This window comes from Bos indicus x Bos taurus, chromosome 13 (assembly GCF_003369695.1).
Source record: "Bos indicus x Bos taurus breed Angus x Brahman F1 hybrid chromosome 13, Bos_hybrid_MaternalHap_v2.0, whole genome shotgun sequence".
Lineage (NCBI taxonomy): Eukaryota > Metazoa > Chordata > Mammalia > Artiodactyla > Bovidae > Bos > Bos indicus x Bos taurus.
The window spans coordinates 48,741,784-48,762,238 of NC_040088.1; the positions used below are offsets into that span (position 1 = coordinate 48,741,784).

The following is a 20,455-nucleotide window of genomic DNA, read 5'->3' on the forward strand; positions in this document are numbered from 1 at the left end:
CTCTGATTCACTAGATAATGTACTCAGTAGGTGGCTCCCAATAGCACATTTGTGCCTGGATCTAAACTCTTGGGATGTCATCCAGTCAGGATTGTACACTCAGTACTTTTGCTTTTAACCATGAAAGTAGATTATGACATGAAATCAACATGGTCTGATTGTATATGTCATTTTCCAATAAGGTAGCAGCTGCTATTATATCTGATTGTCACAAATAGTTTCCAGAAGAAAATTCTAGTGAATAAATAAAGATTTCAATACAAAAGACTATGAAGTATATAAAATTAAAGAATAACATGCAGAAGTAGCCTCATCTCTTAAGAAAAATGTCCAGTACTTAAAACTTGTCTGTTACTAAGCACCTACTATTGACAATGACCCCTATAGGTTGAAAATAATACAAACAACCACTTTAAAAATATAAAAGTGTCATATAATAACCAAGCTGGCAAGGCAAAGAATACAAACAATTCAGTTTATTACCTGTGTGTAACAGGTATCTAACCCAGAGGCCAGCAGACTAATCCAGCTCCCCACCTGTATTTGTAAATAAAGTTTTATTGGAACATAGTCATGCCCATCTGTTAGCTTATTGGTAATAGTTAATTTTGTGCTATAGCCACAGCTTCATGCAAGTTGCAACGCAAGTCAAATAGCCTCCCATGCAAAGCCTATAATATCTACTACATGGCCCTTTGCAGAAAAAGATTTTACCAAACCTTGATCTAGAACAAAGCTGAGGCTAGTTCTGTCTCCAAGAGCATAAAGAACAGGTTCAGAAATTGTCAATGGCTTCAGCCTCCATCTCCTACCACTCCCAGCGCAGGTTTTGTTCAGTCCTTTCCTGAGAAGACAGCCAATGCCCGAGAAGCGTCTGCGGAATCTGGGAGCGCTGTCGCGTTTGCTCCACTCCTGGCCTTAGCGGGAAGAAAATAATGTTTAACCAAGTGAAGCAGAGTTGAAGTCATGTTTTTTACACACATCTCGGGTCATTGATTTGCTTGTTTGTTGATAGTTGGTGGGATGCAAGAAACAGTCCTCACTGTCACTGGGAAATCGGTGAAAGAGGTGATGAAGCCGGACGATGATGAAACCTTTGCCAAGTTTTACCGCAGCGTGGACTCCTCTCTACCGAGAAGCCCCGTAGAGCTGGACGAGGATTTCGATGTCATTTTTGATCCTTATGCCCCCAAGTAAGTTATTTCAATTCCCATCACCGGCCTCTGAATAGCACTTTATTCTCTCACCGTTATCACCTTCTGCAATAGAATAGCCAGACTGACACTGACCAGGGTCCTTGGCCTTTCCCAATCAATAGAAATTAATCTGAGGCCAGACAGAAAATGCAGGCAAGGCTTTATTGGGGCCCCTGCTGCAGCAGGAGGAAGGAAGAACAAGTGACAGGTGCCCTTGCTGGCTCCCCGAGGTGGGGTGAGCATGTTCCTTGTATGGGGTAAGGGAAGGGGTATGTCCAGGGTTCAAACCAGGAGGGTGGGTGGCTTAGGTGGTTTACCCACCCCTTTGGTGGTGTTGAGTGCAGGAGGCATGTGCAGTGCCCAGGTTTTGCTCCCAGCTCTTCAGATGTGGCAGTTGGGTTTTTTCGGTCTTTTTGTATCTTTTTGTTCATAATTTGCCCCAGTTACACACGCATGAAGTTATTTTTAGTCCCTTATAGTGTCTTCGTATTTTGTTGCTGGAGGAGATACTTGTCCAGCTGTCATCACTGCAGCAAAAGTTCTCAAGTCCCAGGTCCCAGCTTGTCTCAAAATCACTATTCTCTAGAACTAGACACTGGAGTAGATGGAGCTTGCATGCCCAGGACAGACGTCCTCTGCCAGAAAGCCTTGCATCCACACCACGTGCCTGGTCCACGTGATGGGTTTTTCACGTCACTCGACTATTGCTTTCAGACTTCATGAACACTGGTTAACCAACATTTTTATGCCTTCTTTCATTTGATGTGTCGAATTCTTACTCAACTTTGAAAACTATTTGGATCACCCAGGCTCCGATGAATACAGCTAACTAGAAAATCAATGAAATTTGCCACCAGTGATAAGATCAATAGATCCGAGGGTTTTATCAGTGCTGTCTCAGGTCCCTCTTCACACAGAAATTTGGCTACACCACTAAAGAAAAGTGTTCATGGTGTTAGAATTCCTTGGATCTCAAGTGCTGCGAAGAAAGGCAAATCCAACCAACTTCAGCAGAAGAGAAATGTGGAGGGATTTACAGGTTCACTCCTTGAGAAGTTGCAGGTGTGACCTCAGGTTCGGGGGGCTCAGAATAAGGTCTCTCTCATGCCAGCTTCCCTCTGTCCTTCCCTCTCAGGCTGTCACCACATTAGATGGTCACCCCTTACTCCAGATTTATAGCCCAGCTGTGTGGCCACTCCCGTTCAGGCAGCCACCCTGCCCAGCAGTCCTAGGAGGAGCTCTGGCTTGATTTTCCCAGATCTGCATGCAGCCCTGCAGCCATCATTGCAGCCAAGGGGATGGAAGATGCTGATAGGCTAGTGGTGGTCTCTGGATACCACCCCCCCTCCGCCAGCTCCAGAGCTGGGATAGAGGGTGGGGCGTGGAGGGAGGCAGTCCCCACAAAGGCAAATCCAGGACCACCTACCAGAAGCAGGGAGAGCGTGCTGGGTGGGCTTACCCCATAGCCATCCACCACATTTATCTGCTTCCCACCAATTTGTGAGAGAGCCTGTCTCTTCCAGAATTCTGCAAGGTCATCATAAATGTTTCCTTAAGCTGTTCCTGATACCCATTCTGCATTTTTCAATGTGTTCAGTTTTTTTGTTTTCAATTGGCTGTCTTAAGAAAATGAACAATTTGCCACTCCCCACCTTTAATATTCTGGGTATTATTTTCATACATGGTTATCGGACCATTTCTCAATCTCCTCCTCATCCAAATGTCATTGTTTAAATTGTTACATACAATTTGAACATTGATATGTCGTGTTGAACACATACACACATGATAATGTTACGTATGAAAGAGGACCTCCGGGGACAGAGATCCATGCACTTGGATGTTAAAAGCAGCTAGTCTGCTGGGAACTCTGGGACAGAGTGTACCCCCATCTTCATGGTCTGGTGTTTGGCCCCAGAGAGTTGTGTGTGTGTGAGAGAGAGAGAGACAGGGTCATAGTTTGGGGGCCTCTTTTTATTTCTATATACTCTTCAAAATAGTGCTTATTTTCCAAAGAGGGGCAGTGGGTTGGGAGGAGAATAGTGATGGGAGAATTGGGGGAGGAAACTGCAAAACTGGCATGGAGAGGAAGCTGAGTCTGCAGGAAGGAGGGTTAAATTGAGAAGCAGTGACTGACTAGTCTCCGAGGGCTTGCTAGAGAGCCCAGCGAAGGAAAGGCGGTTCTTTTCCAACAGGAAGTGATCAGGATGCTGTGTAGGGGGCAGGGTCGGGGGCGGTGATGATATCAGGGAAGGACTTCCACCCATCAGCGCTGACCAGGAGTGGGGCGGGCTGCACCAGAGGCGCTAACCGTTCCTCCAGGTGAAGTCCCAGGGGCATGGTGACAGCAAGGCTCCTAGGATTGGCTGGGATCTTGACCCAAATGGGCTTCAACCTTCCAAGATCCTCTGACTCCATCGGTGGAGTGGTGGGAGGAGGAGGCGCTGTTAGATTTATAATGCAATGGAGAAATAAAACTGTGGAGCTGGGTGCTCCAGGCCAGAGACCTGCAAGCCCCTGAGTGTGGGTGAGACTGCAGCCTGGCCACAGCAGCTCTGCTCTGCCCCGTAGGTTGACATCCTCGGTGGCTGAGCACAAGCGTGCCGTGCGGCCCAAGCGCCGGGTCCAGGCTTCCAAAAACCCCCTGAAGATGCTGGCCGCGAGGGAAGATCTCCTGCAGGAGTACACTGAGCAGAGACTGAACGTGGCCTTCGTGGAGTCAAAGCGGATGAAAGTCGAAAAGTGTGAGTGTGGGGCCCACCCCCAGCTGTGTGCTCGGGAACTGGGGGAGCAGGTGACTCCATCTCTCATTTTCCTGCCCTGCAAAGGCCAGCCACAGTGCCGAGACACTCATGAGAGACAAATGAGCGCGTTTGCACACATGCATGCACACCTGCAGAAAGCCTGCTTAGAAGGTGAAGGCTTCTCACAGAAACTCTTAAGTGTGGCCCATCTGTTCACTTAAAGTGAAAGTGTTAAGTCACTCAGTCACGACTCTTTGCGACCCCATCGGCTGGAGCCCACAAGGCTCCTCTGTCCATGGGGATTCTCCAGGCAAGAATACTGGAGTGGGGAGCCATTCCCTTCTCCAGGGGATCTTCTCGACCCAGGGATCAAACCCAGGTCTCCTGCATTGCAGGCAGATTCTTTACTGTCTGAGCCACCAGAGAAGCCCTCTATTCATTTAAGTCTTTTTGAGTTTTCTTTCCAGAGGCTGGAGGAAAGGGAGGTTGGGCTTTGTAATTTAGTCCATTTCCAAACTTGGCAGTTCTCCACCCCATTTGATTCTAGAGGAAATTTGATCTCTCATGGGCAAGTGTCCCACATCCCTGCTTTGCCTAGGTTTTATGCTGTTAATTAAAGTACAAACCAGTGCTTTTCACTTTGCTTTGGAGAGGACCTCGGGCTCCTTGAAGTTGGGATGTGGGCTGAGAGGAGTGGTGGGAGGGGGCAGAAGGGGTAGGCAATGATGAAAGTGAGGAGCGGTCCCCAGGCTCTGTTTCCACTCTGGGCTCAGCCGTCAGCTCTCCTTTGCCCAGCCACATGGGGGTCCAGCTCTGAAACAGCGGTTGTCCTGGTGGGGCTAGTGGCATGCATAATCTTGCGAGTCTGAATATTCTTGCTATCATTTTTGTTTTCCTATAGCACTCATAAACCTACTTACCAAAGTTGTTTTTTGTTTTTAGAAATAGAATATTTAGATGAGGTGGTTGAGTCTTTTCATCATAATTGTTTTCTGAATAAGTATATTTCAAATTCTGAGCCATATGAATTGTGAAGTGGTGTTATATGTCTTCAGTGTTAGAACTTCATCCCAGCGAAGTAATTTTCCAAGTTTCTCTCTAGCACACATGGGAGAAGGCAATGGCACCCCACTCCAGCACTCTTGCCTGGAAAATCCCATGGACAGAGGAGCCTGGTAGGCTGCAGTCCATGAGGTTGCTAAGAGTCGGACATGACTGAGTGATTTCATTTTCACTTTTCACTTTCATGCACTGGAGAAGGAAATGGCAACCCACTCCAGTGTTCTTGCCTGGAGAATCCCAGGGACGGGGGAGCCTGGTGGGCTGCCGTCTATGGGGTCGCACAGAGTCGGACATGACTGAAGCGACTTAGCAGCAGCAGCAGCATGCACATATTTTTTAAAACAAAGAACTGGAGAAATAAAGATTTATTGGCAAAGATTCTGTGTACTTTAATTCTGCCTCCACTTTTCAGAGGCATATGTACATTTGTTGGTTCACACAGAGAACCTAGCGTCTTATTACAATCTTAAATCTGAGAGGAAAGGATCCCAAGAGATCATCTAGTTGTTCACTCTGCCTCCAGGAACAGATGAGAACTAAACCAAACCTTACAGAGTGCCTGCTTTTCTGCATATAAAGGCTTTGGATGGAAGATATCCAACAGTCCCCCTCAGGAAGCATTTCAACATCTGAACCCTGTTAGGAATTGTAATGGCTTTAGTGGAATTGCAGCAAATGAGTTCAGCTCCTAATTTTATACTGAGGTTGTTGGTCCACACTCATTTCTTATCTCTCTGCATGGATGGGTTGACACCTGTCAACAAGCATTTATATTTTCAATCCTGTGTTTAATTCCTAACACAGAGCTTCACAGAGCTCATCAGACGAGAGTATGTTTTCCCCATCAGGACTAGCTTGAAAAGAAAAAAGCAGTGATTGTTATGCATGATCACAGAGTATGAACCTTGTCTTCTCTCCCGTATGTCTTACTGCCCTGTGCTCTCTTTCATCCTTCAATCCTCCCAGTGTCCGCCAACTCCAGCTTCTCAGAAGTCACCCTGGCGGGGTTAGCCAGCAAAGAAAACTTCAGCAACGTCAGCCTGCGGAGCGTCAACCTGACGGAACAGAATTCCAACAACAGTGCAGTGCCCTACAAGAAGCTGATGCTGCTGCAGGTTAAAGGTACTGAGAGCCGAGAAGATGACACGTGACCCCGGGTTTTGTCTGGAGGCCTGAGTTCCCCCCACTTGCCTGACGGGGAGGGAACACATGCTCTGGAGAGCCCACCAGGCACTACCACATCTAACCCCAGCTTTGCAAAATCCCACGAGGTAGGAAGCATTTGGCTCCTGAGCTTGGTGACGGGCCCCAGGTCCCCACAGCTGCTGAGCAGCAGAGCTGACTGTGACCCTGGTCCATCTGATCCCAGAATCCTAGCTCTTGCTGCTGCGCCCCTTCCCGTGACCCTGGCCACACACTGCCTGTGGTCACCAGATGCCCCCGCGGCCATCAGAGTGTTCGCCCCACTCTGTCATCCTCACTGAGGTCAGCAGGAGTCAGGGAGCCAGAGGGAGAGATGGGCTCTTGGAGAAGGGAGCGAGGGAGTGCAGAGAGGTGGCCAACACCCTCCCTCCCCTCCTCTTTAACAAGGAGCCTTCCCCTGCAGCCAGAGGGCTCTGGGCTGCCCTGCAGTGATTAGCTGCCCCCCAGCAGCACTGCTGTAGATTCAGGCTCAAGACAAGGAGGGCGTATCCTCTGCTTCGCTGGTGGTTTCCAGTTTGTGTCTGCACGGCCACTGTCCTTTGTAGCGCATTTAAAAGACCAGTGGCAAGTGCAGACCCCCGCCTCCGTTCCCATGTTGTAGCGTCAGGGCGGCACTACTGGTGTGACTATGGGAAGATGGAAACCATTTAGGAGAAGGTGTTGGGAGCTGCACAAGGCAAGGCTTCCCTCTAAGCTGGTTCCTCTATAGACTCAGCGTTTCCGAGAACCAAGAGGTTCTCTGAAGGGCGTTCTGATCGCCCGGCCCACAGCGGCTGTGAAGTGTAGGAGGTGGGCTGAGTGGAGACCGACCAGGAGAGGAGCGGGAGAGGGAAACAGGGAGTTTGCAAGCATCCCTGGGGAGGGAGCCTTAGTGGATCCACGTGCTGTAAGAGGACACCGCTAGTGGTCCTGGCGGTGACTCCTGGGACATGCCACCAGGGAAAGTCATCCACGAGGCTGTGACCTACGCCCCCCGGGTCACGGGAGCTCAGCTGAGCAGAGACTGGTCAGGAGGCAGAGTCAGGAGCAGGGTTGCTCTGGATGTGAGGTGCATCCCGGCAGGTCCTGCTGGGACTGGGGCCAGGGCTCCTCTCGGGGAGACCGTGACCTCTGCCCCGTGTTCAGGAAGAAGACACGTGCAGACGCGGCTGGTGGAGCCTCGCGCCCCCTCCCTCAACAGCGGGGACTGCTTCCTCCTGCTCTCGCCCCATCACTGCTTCCTGTGGGTCGGAGAGTTCGCCAACGTGATCGAGAAGGCGAAGGTCAGTGTGTAAGCAATGAGAGTAGCTTGGTTCTGCGTCTCCTTTAGACACAGACAGGACATTCTTCCAGTGGCCAGACCCCTAGAAAGCTTCTCAAAGCCTCAGTGTCTCATTCAAGTGAGAGGGGATAGTCTTATTTCTTTTCCGGAATGTCTCTGCAACAAGCCTCTCATTAAGTGCTTCAGGGAGATGTTTTCAAAGGAGTCTGACCTATGCCCCCAGGTTTTAAGTCCTGGTTCATCGTTTGTAGAGGAAGAAACTTTCTCTACATCACTTCTAAGTTGTTTATCCCGGGTGCTAATGAAGTTCCTTCTCTGATATACTGAGTGAGATTTTAATGGGAAAAGACCAGGAAATGGGAATTTTTTTCTTATTGACTTACTGATTTTTAATTGACTTATAGTTGATTTACAATGTTAATTTCTGATTTACAGGGTTAATTTCTGCTGTAGAGCAAAGTGGTTCTGTTATACATATATTCTTTTTCATATTGTTTTTCTTCCCAGGAGGTTGAGTACAGTCCCTGTGCTCTACAATAGAACCTCAGTCTTTATCCACCCTGTATATGCTAGTGGCGTCTCTAATCCTAAACTCCTACTCCATCCCTCTCCCACCTCTCCTCCCCCTTGGCAACCACAAGGCTGCTCTCTATGTCTGTGAGTCTTTCTGTTTCATCGATAGCTTCATTTGTGTCATATTTTAGACTCCACATATGACATCATATGGTATTTGTCCTTCTCTGACTTCACTTAGTATGATCATCCATGTTGCTGCAAACTTTGCTTTTTTTTATGGCTGATTAGTAGAATGGGTGTTTTTAAAAGCATCATGGATGATCTGTTGAATTTAAGACCTGTTGCTCTAAAGAATGCATTCCCTCTAGTCCTTTAGTTACATTTCCTTGACTTTGTAGACAACCCCCAACCAGTGGTGCCCCTGGCCCCTGTGGTCACGAGGTTTTCCTTTCAGACATGCACCATTTCTCTTCTCTGATTTCAGCCTTAGCCCATCCACCACCTGGCCTTGGACTTGTCTGCCCAGATAACTGTGCTCCTCTCTCTGTTTAGGCCTCAGAACTTGCGAGTTTAATTCAGACCAAGAGGGAACTTGGTTGTAGAGCAACTTACATCCAGACTGTTGAAGAAGGAATTAATACACACACACATGCAGCCAAAGACTTCTGGAAGCTTCTGGGCGGCCAAGCCAGTTACCAATGTAAGAGTTTACTGTATCTCAGAGAAGAAGACTGGCTACTTCTCCTCTCCTCCTTCCTTCTTCCAAATCAGCCGCTCTCCAGTGGAAAACATAACATCCCCTTACTGTTCTTATCCCAAAGCCGCCGGAGACCCAAAGGAGGATGAGCTCTATGAAACGGCCATAATAGAGACCAACTGCATTTACCGTCTGATGGATGACAAACTCGTTCCTGATGATGACTACTGGGGGAAGATCCCAAAGTGCTCCCTCCTGCAATCAAAAGAGGTATGGCGAGGGCTCCGCCTTGGCCCTGGGCTGCCCGGGAAAACAGACAAAAGTGCCCAACAGACACTAGCCAGGGTTAGTGCACATCACAGACTAGAGATATCTTGTTTGGGGTTTTTTGGCTGCACCTTGAAGCATGTGAGATCTTAAGTTCCCCAACCGGGAAACGAACCCACAGCCCCTGCAGTAGAAGAATAGCGTTCTTAACCACTGGACTACCAGGGAAGTCCCCAGAAACATCTTTTTAAAGGCTCCCAATTTGTGACTTCAAATCATTGCTGCCGTCTTAGATGCTAATTGTTTATTCACTAAGCTGTGTCTGCCTCTTTGCGACCCCATGGACTGTAGCCCACCAGGCTTCTCTGTCCATGGGATTTCCCAGGCAAGAATACTGGATCGGGTTGCCGTTTTCTCCTCCGGAGGATCTTCCCAACCCAGGGATTGAACCCATGTCTCTTAAGTGTCCTGCACTGGCAGGCAGATTCTTTACCACTGCGCCTCCTGGTGCTAATACAGAGTTACAATGTTGTTCCCAGGAGGCGTGGGACAGTGAAGGCTTTTCTGTTTGGGGCCAAACATAAATATGACTCAGGCCTGTCTTTTGATTTTTGTATAAACATTAAACATCTTTCAGTCCTTGAGTTTCAGGAATCATAGGTGTATATATAATTTTTAGGTTTGCCAAGTAAACCCATGAATTTTTATCTCACATAAGTAAAGATTTATTAAATATAAATAATAAATATTGTTTTTTCTGACAAGTATTTATTAAATATATTAAATATTTAATTTAATTTTATATTTAATATTTTATATATGTTTGTGGGCTTCCCCAGTGGCTCAGCAGTAAAAGAATCCACCTGCCATGCAGGAGCCACAGGAGACGTGGGTTCACTCCCTGGGTCAGGAAGATCCCCTAGAAGGGGGCATGGCAACCCACGCCAGTATTCTTGCTGGAGAATCCCATGGACCTAGGAGCCTGGCGGCTGCAGTCCAGGTCACAGAGAATCAAGCGTGACTGAAGCAAATGAGTACACGTGCATACATGTGTTTGTGTGTATGTGTACAAATGTTTGTGTGTGTGTGAGAGAGAGTATATATATGCAGAACCAGTAAGTATTCTGAATGTTGAGAAGAAAGTGGAAGACACAATGGGACTTTAAATTTCATTGGGTAGAAAAGTATTAGAATGTCATCCAAAGCTAAATTGATTGTCTGATGTGAATGGGCATTTAAAGGGAGAAACAGTCACAGAAAAAGAAGTAATCAGGAATAATTTTAATGATAAGGTGAAATTGAGTCTAGTTTGCTTAGTAACTTAGTTTGCTTAGTAGTAATAATTCTATTCTTAAGTAGAATTCCCAACACAGGGATTGAACCCAGGTCTCCCGCATTGCAGGTGGATTCTTTACCAGCTGAGCCACCAGGGAAGCCCAAGAATACTAGAGTGGGTAGCCTATCCCTTCTCCGGGGGATCTTCCTGATCTAAGAATTGAATCGGGGTCTCCTGCATTGCAGGCAGATTCTTTACCAACTGAGTTTTCAGGGAAGGTTGGAAATGAAGACAGGAATTATTCTAGGAAGAACAAGCAACAGGCATGGAAATAAGAAATAGCATTGTGTTCTTGTATTCATTCAACAAACCCTGGTGAGCCCAACTGCAAATATAAGTACAGGTTTGTCTCTGCCCTTGAGGGTCTCGGAATTGTACAGGGCGGAGTCCTGTACAATCACTGGGTCCTCAGTGCCACGTGAGGTTGCCTGTATAAGTTAAATGAGTGAATGACAAGGGAAGGGAGAGAGTAAGGGGGACGGAGGAAGACGTGCTTAAATAGCTCTTATGCCTCAGAAGTGCTACATGGCCTGAGCCTTCAGAGGAGGGGTTAACTTGGGCACTTAGGTCAACAAGACAGAAATCACACCCACGGAATGAAGGCTGGCTTGGCAGGATGGCACTAGCTGCCAGGTCTCTTTGTGTCTGTACTGAATGCTCCATTAGGATTTAAATCATCGCCTGTCTGGCTCACTGTCACTAGAGACTCTGGTTCAACTAGAACTTGTCCTTGGAGTTAACAGATTTTTCTGTGCCATTTCCCCAGGTACTGGTGTTTGATTTTGGGAGTGAAGTTTACGTGTGGCATGGAAAAGAAGTCACATTAGCACAACGGAAAATCGCCTTTCAGCTGGCAAAGCACTTGTGGAATGGAACCTTTGACTACGAGAATTGTGACATTAACCCGCTGGATCCTGGGGAATGCAATCCCCTCATTCCCAGGTACTGCCGGGCCCTTGGCCACCTCCCCCCACCGCAGTGATTAACCATCACCTTTCTTGGGTTTTACTTTCCATAAATGATCACAATGCAGTACCTTGATTATTCACAAAAGGAACGGCGCTTTAGCTTTTCCCTAACAAATACAGAAGTACGGATGGAGAGGTCGTCTGGATGGTGTTCCTGTTGTATTTCATTTCTTAAGGTAAATCGGTGCCACCTGCAGCGTTCAGGTGCTGCTGTGCCAGATGAATAGCAGTTGTTTAAACAAATGCCTTGCTCATTGGAAAAGCTTGCCAAGTCCTGGAATCCAGCCATGGATCTGTGGAAACCATGCCTCTGTCTGGTTTCATACCTCCCCAGCATAGCCCTTGAATTCCAGGATCCACTATTTGTTTAGATGAGGTTTTTGCCCTTTTAGGGGGAGGGAGGATGTGGTATTGAAGTAATGATTGTAGTTATTTCCTACAGTCTACTGGACTTTTCAAAGTCATCTTGGAGAAGCGGCCAAAGATGCACAAAACTCTCAGAAAGATGATCTTGAGGAAAAAATTCTTAGATCCAAAGGATCAGTGTTTTTTATTTCATAACTACCAGGAAAAAGAAGTGCCTTTAAATTATGCATCCCACATAATACATTAGAAATTGATGTAAATGGCACATTGAAACTGCTTTTTAATGTCTTCCATTGAATTTATATACAGATTTCAACTAACCTACCTAGTTTCCTGTTTTAAAATCCAAATCTTGATTTTATTATTGTCATTATAGAAAAAATCCAAAATGATGTCAGTGTAGGTGAAAAGTTTTCAAATCCTTTTTAAGCACATTTAACAAAATTAGTACTGAAACAACTAGTTTTTTTAAGAACTAAAGCTAAGACTAAAAGGAATATTTTACTTGCTATAGTAAAAGAAAAAAATACCAAAGCATAAAATCTGTCTGATAGACAATTTGGTCATGACGTCATCTGAGATCTGAAAATACAGAGGAGTGGGCATCCCGCCTGCTGGCTCTCAGCACCTCTGAGACCAGAAGCTCTGGGGGAGCTCTGGAAAAAATGCATTTGGTGGGCCCAGCCCAGGAGATGTGCTTTTGATTCAGGTGGGTGGGGCTCGTGTGTCAGCATGTCTTAAAAGCTCCCCAGGGATTTTAAGGTGCAGCCAAAGTAGAGCACTCAGCCCTTCTTAACAGACAGGAGACCAAAACCACTGAGGAGTCATGGCTTCACCCAGCTCAGACCCACGAGTCAGGACAGAGAGGAGGGTCACCAGCTTCACGCCCTCACACTGCAGATGCTGCTGGCCGTGCTCCCTGGCTTCACAGTATCCAAGATGAATGTCGAAGCTGAGACCAAAGTGCTCGTTCTGTAAGCACCTCAGCAAGTCTGCAGAGTGGAATTTATATAAAAGACAGTCACTCAGCTATTTTCTGCTAAGGACCATAGTCTTCAGGGTAGTCCTGAATTTTCCACAGTTGCTGATACCTGGTTCCTGAAGTCCCACCAGAGTCTGCAATGGAAGTGTTTGTATGAAGTGCCTCATCCTTTCGGGTCCCTTTGAAAACAGGCAGCCCCTTGCTGTGCCTTAGCTGTGATGCCAGAAACTGTGGTCTGGACCAAATAGGACATGATGAAGCATGGGCCACCCCAGGGCCCAGGAAGCACTGCCCGTCCATCTGAGGGACCCAGTTCACAAGCCAAGGCTGATTAGGAAGGATGAGAAACACCTTCACCTTATCCTTACGGCTCACCCTCTTCTGCACGTCTTTTCTCAGCTCTCCCTATTTCTAAGTTAGCTGTGTTCCAAGCTCAGTGCCGGATTCTGAGATCCCGAGACAGTACAGACCTCCTGACCGGGCTGGGCAGCTTCCTTTCTCTCTTCATTGTGTTCTGCTCAGCTGCTTCCCATCCAGTGACCTAGACATAAATGTGCACAAATTCACTCTATGATCTATGAGGGTATGTTCATTTAGGGAACAGAGGAGAATTTTTCCTGGAGACTGGCAGTCTCCATTGTGACATGACTTAAGAGAACTCAGGGTGAATGCAGATCCCTCCCTCTATTCACGGACTTGAAGGAAACATGCTGAGGCTCTCTGGATGGCCGTGGGCAGAATAAAGCAGGCGAGAGCGACACGCCTGTGACTCCGGCCTTTGCTGAACTCCCAGACTAGCCCGTTGCCCTCCGGGACCCCGACGTGAGGATTTGCTAGAATGCAAGTCCAGTCCTGAGGTGGATCACGTCACATTCAGGCACATCAACTCCAGGGAAACAAAACCATGCAAGGCTTCAGGCTAAAATAAGAAAATGTCATTGATCAGGTCACATCAGTGAAAACAAACCATCCATTCTGTATACTGTTTGCGTATTTGGTTTTCTCACTAGCCACATGTGCTGGGTTTGGACTTCTTAATTTCAATGTGACTTATTTAATCTTGGTTCTTTTCCCATCCACTCCTCCCACCCCACCCCCACCCTGCAGGAAAGGACAGGGGCGGCCCGACTGGGCAATATTTGGGAGACTTACAGAACACAATGAGACGATCTTGTTCAAAGAGAAATTCCTTGATTGGACGGAACTGAAGAGACCTAACGAGAAGAACGCCAGCGAACTCGCGCAGCACAAGGTATGCAGGATGATTAAGCCCCAAACCTCAGAGCTCGGTTTGAGTCCATGCCAAAGGGGCCTGGATGCTAAAAGCCCTCCTGGGGTTTGCTAGTAGAACAGCAAACCGGTTTCCAGCTACATTCTGACTCCAGGAGGTGAAAATAGCTGTGTTTCCACCTCCAGGTTTATAGGTGTCGCATTCACAGTCATGGTGTGTGTCCTCTAAATGCACCCTTTCCTGAAATGCACTGGACAGCCTGAACGCCATCCTCTGAGGCTATCCCATCACCAGGGAAGCAGTGATGCTATAGCTGCGGATGCAGAGGCAGCTGAGCCAGCATGTCTGCGTTCCCTCCTAGGACGATGCCCGGGCAGAGGTCAAGCCTTACGACGTGACGCGGATGGTGCCTGTGCCCCAGACAACAGCCGGCACCGTGCTGGATGGGGTCAACGTGGGCCGAGGCTACGGGCTGGTGGAAGGGGACGACCGGAGGCAGTTCGAGATCGCCAGCATCTCAGTGGACGTCTGGCACATCCTGGAGTTCGACTACAGCAGGCTCCCCAAGCAGAGCATCGGGCAGTTCCACGAAGGCGATGCCTACGTGGTGAAGTGGAAGTTCATTGTGAGCACTGCAGGTCAGTGAGCACTTCTGTATCCTCCTAGCCCCACCGTGGCCATCGTGGCCGCCGGATCCAGACTGAGTGCATGTCTGCCCCCAGCCGCCGGTGCAGGGGCCAGTCTAGTCATTCCTCATGAGAACCTTGGGAATAGATTCCTAACACCCCAGCTTGGCTAGCATCCCTGGTGCTTCCCTCTAGTCTCCTGGCATGGTAAGGTTTCCCGGCCGCCCTCCCCTGCCCCATCCCCGAAGGTCTTCTAGAAAAGCAATGATTTGCCTCTGCATGACCTTAGTATTTACCCCGTGATTGGATGCTTTAAATGGAAGGAACACACGGCCGACGGTACAGCACTGAAACCAAATGGTGTTGTCACAGTCAATCCGTGCACAGAAAGATTTATTCAGACTGAAAGAAGTATTTCCTCTAAGGCTGAGAGTCCTAACAGTGCTCTATGTACCTGGCAGGGTAAATACATGGTCCCACCTCCCATGGACCCCACAGTGCTGTGCTCTTCACATGGCAAAAGAGCAAAACTCTGCATGGTGTGATCTGCACTAGGGGCAGTGAGGGCGGAGAGTGGTGGATTGGGGAGAAATCATCCCTTTTTCTTGCCAAGAAGCCGCCACAAGTCAAGTGATCCAGTGTCCCTCATTCCTACGCGTTTAGAGACAGTTTATGTCACAACTTGGTGATTCCGAGTTTCACTTGCCAAGGGAGTTTAGTCACCTCCTCCTGGCCCCCTTGCCGTCCGGGTGTGGCTGCCCCACGGGGCACAGGGTGGAGGCCACTGGTGGCTTTCAAACACTGACTTAGAACCATTTGGTTTTACCTAATTTATCCACTATACATCCATTAATCAACAGGTGGCATTTACTGAGCACCTGCTCTATAAAGAGGACACTTTTAAAATTTATTATTGAAGTATAGTTGATCAACAGTGCTGCATTAATTTCTGCTGTACAGCAGAATGATTCAAATATATATACATACACATATATCCTTTTTCATGATTTTCCATTATGGTTCATCCCAGGATATTAAATACAGTCCTGTGCTGTACAGTAGGACCTTGTGTATCCTTCCTGGATTACTAGTTTGTCTTTGTTAATCTCAAACTCCCAGTCTACCCCTCCCCGACGTCCCCTCCCGCTTTGGCAACCGCCAGTCTGTTCTTTATGAGTCTTGTTTCTGTTTTGTAGACAAGGTTGTGTGTGTTGTATTTTAGATTCCAGATACAAGTGATATCATACAGCATTTGTCTTTTTCTTACTTAGTATGATAATCTCTCCATCTGTGTTGCTCAAATGGCATTATCTCATTCTTTTTTCTGGCTGAGAAATATTTCATTGTGTGTGTGTGTTTACACCACATCTTTTTTACCTATCCATTTGTCCACGGACATTTAGGTAGCTTTCGTGTCTTGGCTATTGTAAATTGTGCTTCTATGAACATATGGATGCATATATCTTTTTCAATTATATTAACAGTTTTTTCCTGGATATATGCCCAGGAATGGAACTGCTGGATCACATGGTAATTCTTGTTTTAGTTTTCTGAGGAACCTCCATCCTGTTATCCACAGTGGTTGCACCAACTTACATTCTCACCAACAGTATAGGAGGGGGTTCCCTTTTCTCCATACCCTCTCCAGCATTTATTTGTAGATTTTAAAATGATGGTCATTCTGAATGGTAAGAGGTGATACTTCACTGTGGTTTTGATTTGCATTTCTCTAATAATTAATGATGTTGAGCATCTTTTCAACTGCCTACTAGCCATCTTTATGTCTTCTTTGGAAAAACGTCTATTTAGATCTTCTGCCCATTTTTCAATTGGGCTGTTTTCTGTTGTTGAGTTGTATGAGCTATTGTATAGTTGAGAGATTAAGCCCTTGTCAGTTACATCATTTGTCAGTATTTTCTCCCATCCCATAGGCTGTCTTTTCCTTTGGTTCCTTGTTTCCTTGGCTGTAAGTCTGATTAGGTCCCATTTGTTTTTGCTTTGATTTCTGTTGCCTCGGGAGACTGACATAGAAAACACTGGTGTAATTTCTGTCATAGGATGTTTTGCCCATGTTCTCTCCTAGGAGTTTTATGGTATCAGGTCTTATATTTAAGGAATAAGAGACTTTTTTAGGGACTGCGTGACTGGACAGTCACAGGACGTAGGACTGGACACTCAAGACCCCTTTTCTCCCCAAGAAGGCCTCCCAGCTTGGAGGAAAGGCCCTAGACCCAGGGACCCTACAGCCTGGGTCTGAATCCTGTCAGGAGCCACTAGCTGTGCAAGTTGGGGAAATTTACATAACCTGTCTGAGCCTCGGTTTACTCGCCTGGCACATGGAGATTATAATACCCTGCTTGCCAGGGTCCTAGGATCGGGTATGTGGGATGTTTAGCATGTAGAGGTGCAGATATCATCACTGCTGACCTTTTCAGCATAGCTCCTGCATTGAACTGGAAGATGAGATACCATGGGTCCACCCCAATGACAGCAGTTCCCAGAGGGTCTCTGTTGTGGGTTTAAACTCTGGGGTGAATTGCCAAGTTGGACACTGAGTACTCATCTGTGCTGCCTGGCAGTTGAGACAATCAGCAGGAGTTTAGTGGGATAAGACCTACTAACCTTTGATGTTGTGGACGTGGGACCAATAAGGAGCAACTTTCAAGAGCACCCGCTGTCCTCAGCCTTAAAAGCAGAGGAAGGGAAGGGGCTCGCTGTTTTACAAAACCAGACAGGGGAGCTACTGTCTGAAATTTACTTGTCTCCTTTTCTTAAAAAAATAATGGTCAGTGAATGGATGACTAAGACTATATGAAAATGAATTTAAAAAACAGATCTCAGATTTCTGAGAGGCCCCTAACAAATGCTGATGTGACCTGGGCAAATACTTTGTGTTTCTCCCCAGTGAACACAAGGTACATGTCACAGCCAGACCCTGCGGCAGGCACCTTTATGGACAAAGTGACAGCTTTGATGAAGCCCAGCTGCGGAGGATTAAGGGAGGCCAGGTAGCGTTCAGATTCCAGGCCATCCCTCTGGGAGCAGAAAAGCACAGCCTAACAGCATTTGCAGCTGCTCTGTGGTCATCACAGAAGCCCTGGCCCCTTGTGACAGCTGGTCCAGTCCCCACATCACTCAGACCCACAGGGGTTGCCCCTGCAAAGGGGACTGAATTCAAAGTGCCCTTCTGGGCAGGCCCGCAGAAAGCAGCTCCTGGTGACACAGCACTGTCGCCCTCTTGGCTGACTCTGGGACGTCTGCTCCTTGGGACGTGAACTGTGACCAGGGAGACCAGAGGCCCCAGTGGTCAGTGTCCTGCCCCAGATGCCACCTCAGGTGCTGCAGGATGTGGCTCAAGTCCCCACAGGGTCAGGGAACAGGCAGCTTGGGGTACCCAGTGATGCTGGGTCAGGCCCCACCGGGGCCCCATGCAGGAGTCAAGTTCCTATTGTAGGAGGCTGGCTGCAAGACCACATGCTGAGCAGTTCACGTGGCTGAACAGCCACCACCTGTTTTTTGTTACTTCTAAACGCAACTCCTGATAATGACCTTCCTCTCTGAAGTAGGTGGATGGCAGCATGCAGCAACATGTTACATTCAGCCTCGGTCAGGGCTGCAAAGATGACAGTCCAGAAGTTCTTAATATAGAGCTTAACTAATACAGCTTAACCTTTGCTAAAACTAAAAATCAATACATGCATCAAAAAGTAAGTTGTACACAGGATTAAATTCGGGGTATGCTGAAGAAAGTCGCAAGGAAAATTTGTGAAAACTTTTATGGAATATTTTTAAGGGAATATAGTCCTATTTTAGGTATATGTAGGCAAGCCCATTTTAGAATGTTAGGGTGCACAACACTGATTATTTAATTATGAAAATATATTTAACAGACTGGTAACAAATTCTAAGACGTGTAAACTGCTGTGATAACTTTTAAGCATCTCTCTCCCTAGTAGTAGTCTAACTGATGTGACTAATTTTCACTGCTTTGAAGAGTGTGGGATTGCTAAACAAAGATAACTTCTGGTCCTACTTAAATTCGCAAAACTTTCAACGAGTGGCTTCCAAAGTAATTGTGGACATGTAACATCTATTCAGGGGGTGGTTTCTATTTGCTTGGTGCACCTAGAAGTACACAGATTTGACGATTTCAGGTTCACAGTAGAAGGTGCTAAGGCCTGCGCTTGGTCAGAATCCTTTAAGAATTATCATAATCATTTATGAAAGCTGTTTGAGTACTTTGATAAAAAGACCAGAAGAAATCACATAAATATGGCCCCTGATCACTCAGAAACTTGAAATAACTGAGCTTTCTTCTTACCCTCAAACCTTAAGACAACTGTGATTTTGTCAATGAGATTGGGGTTGAGAAAAATTGAGATCATACAGAACCAGAGTCCGATTATTATTTTTGGTATTTTTGTTTTTAAATATTTTATTGGCGTTTTATAGTTGCTTTACAATGTCGTGTTTCTGCCATGCAGCAAGGTGAATTACCTGTGTGTGTACATCTATGTATATCCCATCTTTTTAAAACTTCCTTCCCATATAGGTCACCGCAGAGCACTGTGTAGAGTTCCCTGTGCTATACAGTAGGTTCTCATTAATTACCTATTTTATACACATTACAATATAAACGTCAATCCCAACCCATCCAACCCACCCCCGCCCCTTTCCCCTTTGGTGTGCACGTTTATTCTTCCTGATTTTTAACATATACGGGTATCACAGGCACCTGCATCCTCCCTGGGTCGATCCCACCCGGACCACCCGGGCACGAGTGGAGATCTTAGTCTCCTGACGTCACTCAGCCTAGAACGCTCTGCCTCTTGGTCACGGTCATTCAGGCCTCTCTTACGCACCTGCTCCCAAAGGCCTTCCCCACCAGGCACTCCAGCAGCGCTCAGCCTGCCCCTGTCACATCCCCCGTCTTCTCCTCTCAGTAGTGACACCCTCTGAAGTCACCTTGCTCATCATCATTGCCCTAGCACACAGTAGGTGGTCAGGAAATATTTACTGAACACATGAGGGAGTCTGGAGACAGATCTCTTCCTAAAGGTAAAGGTTTGGGGTCTGAACTCCTGTCTGAAGTGACCGCTCACCCAGATCACTGTCCGTGACTGTCCCTCAGTGGGGTCTGCCTTCCATGTGCTGCTGTGGTCTCTCCAGTGCCTGCGAGGTCCTGGCAGTGAGACTAAGCAGCCCTTCATCCTGGCTGCAGCCCTGGTGGCAGTCATCACTTAAATCCCGTTATTTTGTGAAAGTGATAGGTCCGCAATTCGTCTCTCCCATTTCTGACATAACTTGGAGACTTCAAAGTTTTTTTCCTGAACAGTCTTAGCAGATGACATTTCTTTGTGCTTAAAGCTGGCCCAACTGTTGTTTGCAGTATCTTTTCTCCACCAGCGGATCGTCTGCCAACGGTTGGTGAAACACGGAAATTGTGCTTGTGTCATCAGGCACCCCAGGCCTGCTCTGGCATCCGCACTTTTCTGTTACACACACCTGGATGGCCTACTATCTCCCCAGATGATAGATGTTTATCTTGGGGTATCAGGAGGGCCTGGAGATCATTTTCCTCCAGTTTGGAGGCTTGGGGTCCATTAGCTGGAAGAAAGGTGGTTTCTCTCCCTTCCAGTGGCCAACCAAGATTGACATTCCCTCCATTGTAAATGATTTATCCCCAGCCCTGCACCCCAGGGTTGCGCCTCTACTGTTTGTCCTCAGAGTCTGGAGGCCTGAGCTGCACACTGGCTCTTCTTGCGGTTTATCCCCTGCCCACCCCATGCTCTGCTGTTCTTTGTGTTTGCAGTGGGAAGCCGGCAGAAGGGGGAGCACTCGGTCAGGGTGGCTGGCAAAGAGAAATGTGTCTACTTCTTCTGGCAAGGCCGCCAGTCGACCGTGAGTGAGAAGGGGACATCAGCTCTGATGACAGTGGAGCTGGACGAGGAAAGGGGGGCCCAGGTAAGTCCTGGAGGCAGACGTGCTGCAAACAAGGTA

The 20,455-nt window shown here is 47.3% G+C and overlaps 1 protein-coding gene across 19 annotated transcripts in view; it reads left to right on the forward strand.

Moving 5' to 3' along the window:
- The window catches only part of SVIL (supervillin), a 255,948-nt gene that overhangs the window by 222,936 nt on the left and 12,557 nt on the right, over positions 1–20,455 (forward strand). For all 19 annotated transcript variants that reach the window (XM_027559758.1, XM_027559759.1, XM_027559769.1 and 16 more), the window contains 10 exons: positions 1,016–1,193; positions 3,768–3,940; positions 5,969–6,124; positions 7,331–7,467; positions 8,535–8,682; positions 8,804–8,949; positions 11,049–11,224; positions 13,706–13,850; positions 14,191–14,467; positions 20,268–20,419. In XM_027559758.1, coding sequence (XP_027415559.1) covers positions 1,016–1,193; positions 3,768–3,940; positions 5,969–6,124; positions 7,331–7,467; positions 8,535–8,682; positions 8,804–8,949; positions 11,049–11,224; positions 13,706–13,850; positions 14,191–14,467; positions 20,268–20,419 — 1,688 coding nt within the window. The remainder of the gene's footprint in view (positions 1–1,015; positions 1,194–3,767; positions 3,941–5,968; positions 6,125–7,330; positions 7,468–8,534; positions 8,683–8,803; positions 8,950–11,048; positions 11,225–13,705; positions 13,851–14,190; positions 14,468–20,267; positions 20,420–20,455) is intronic.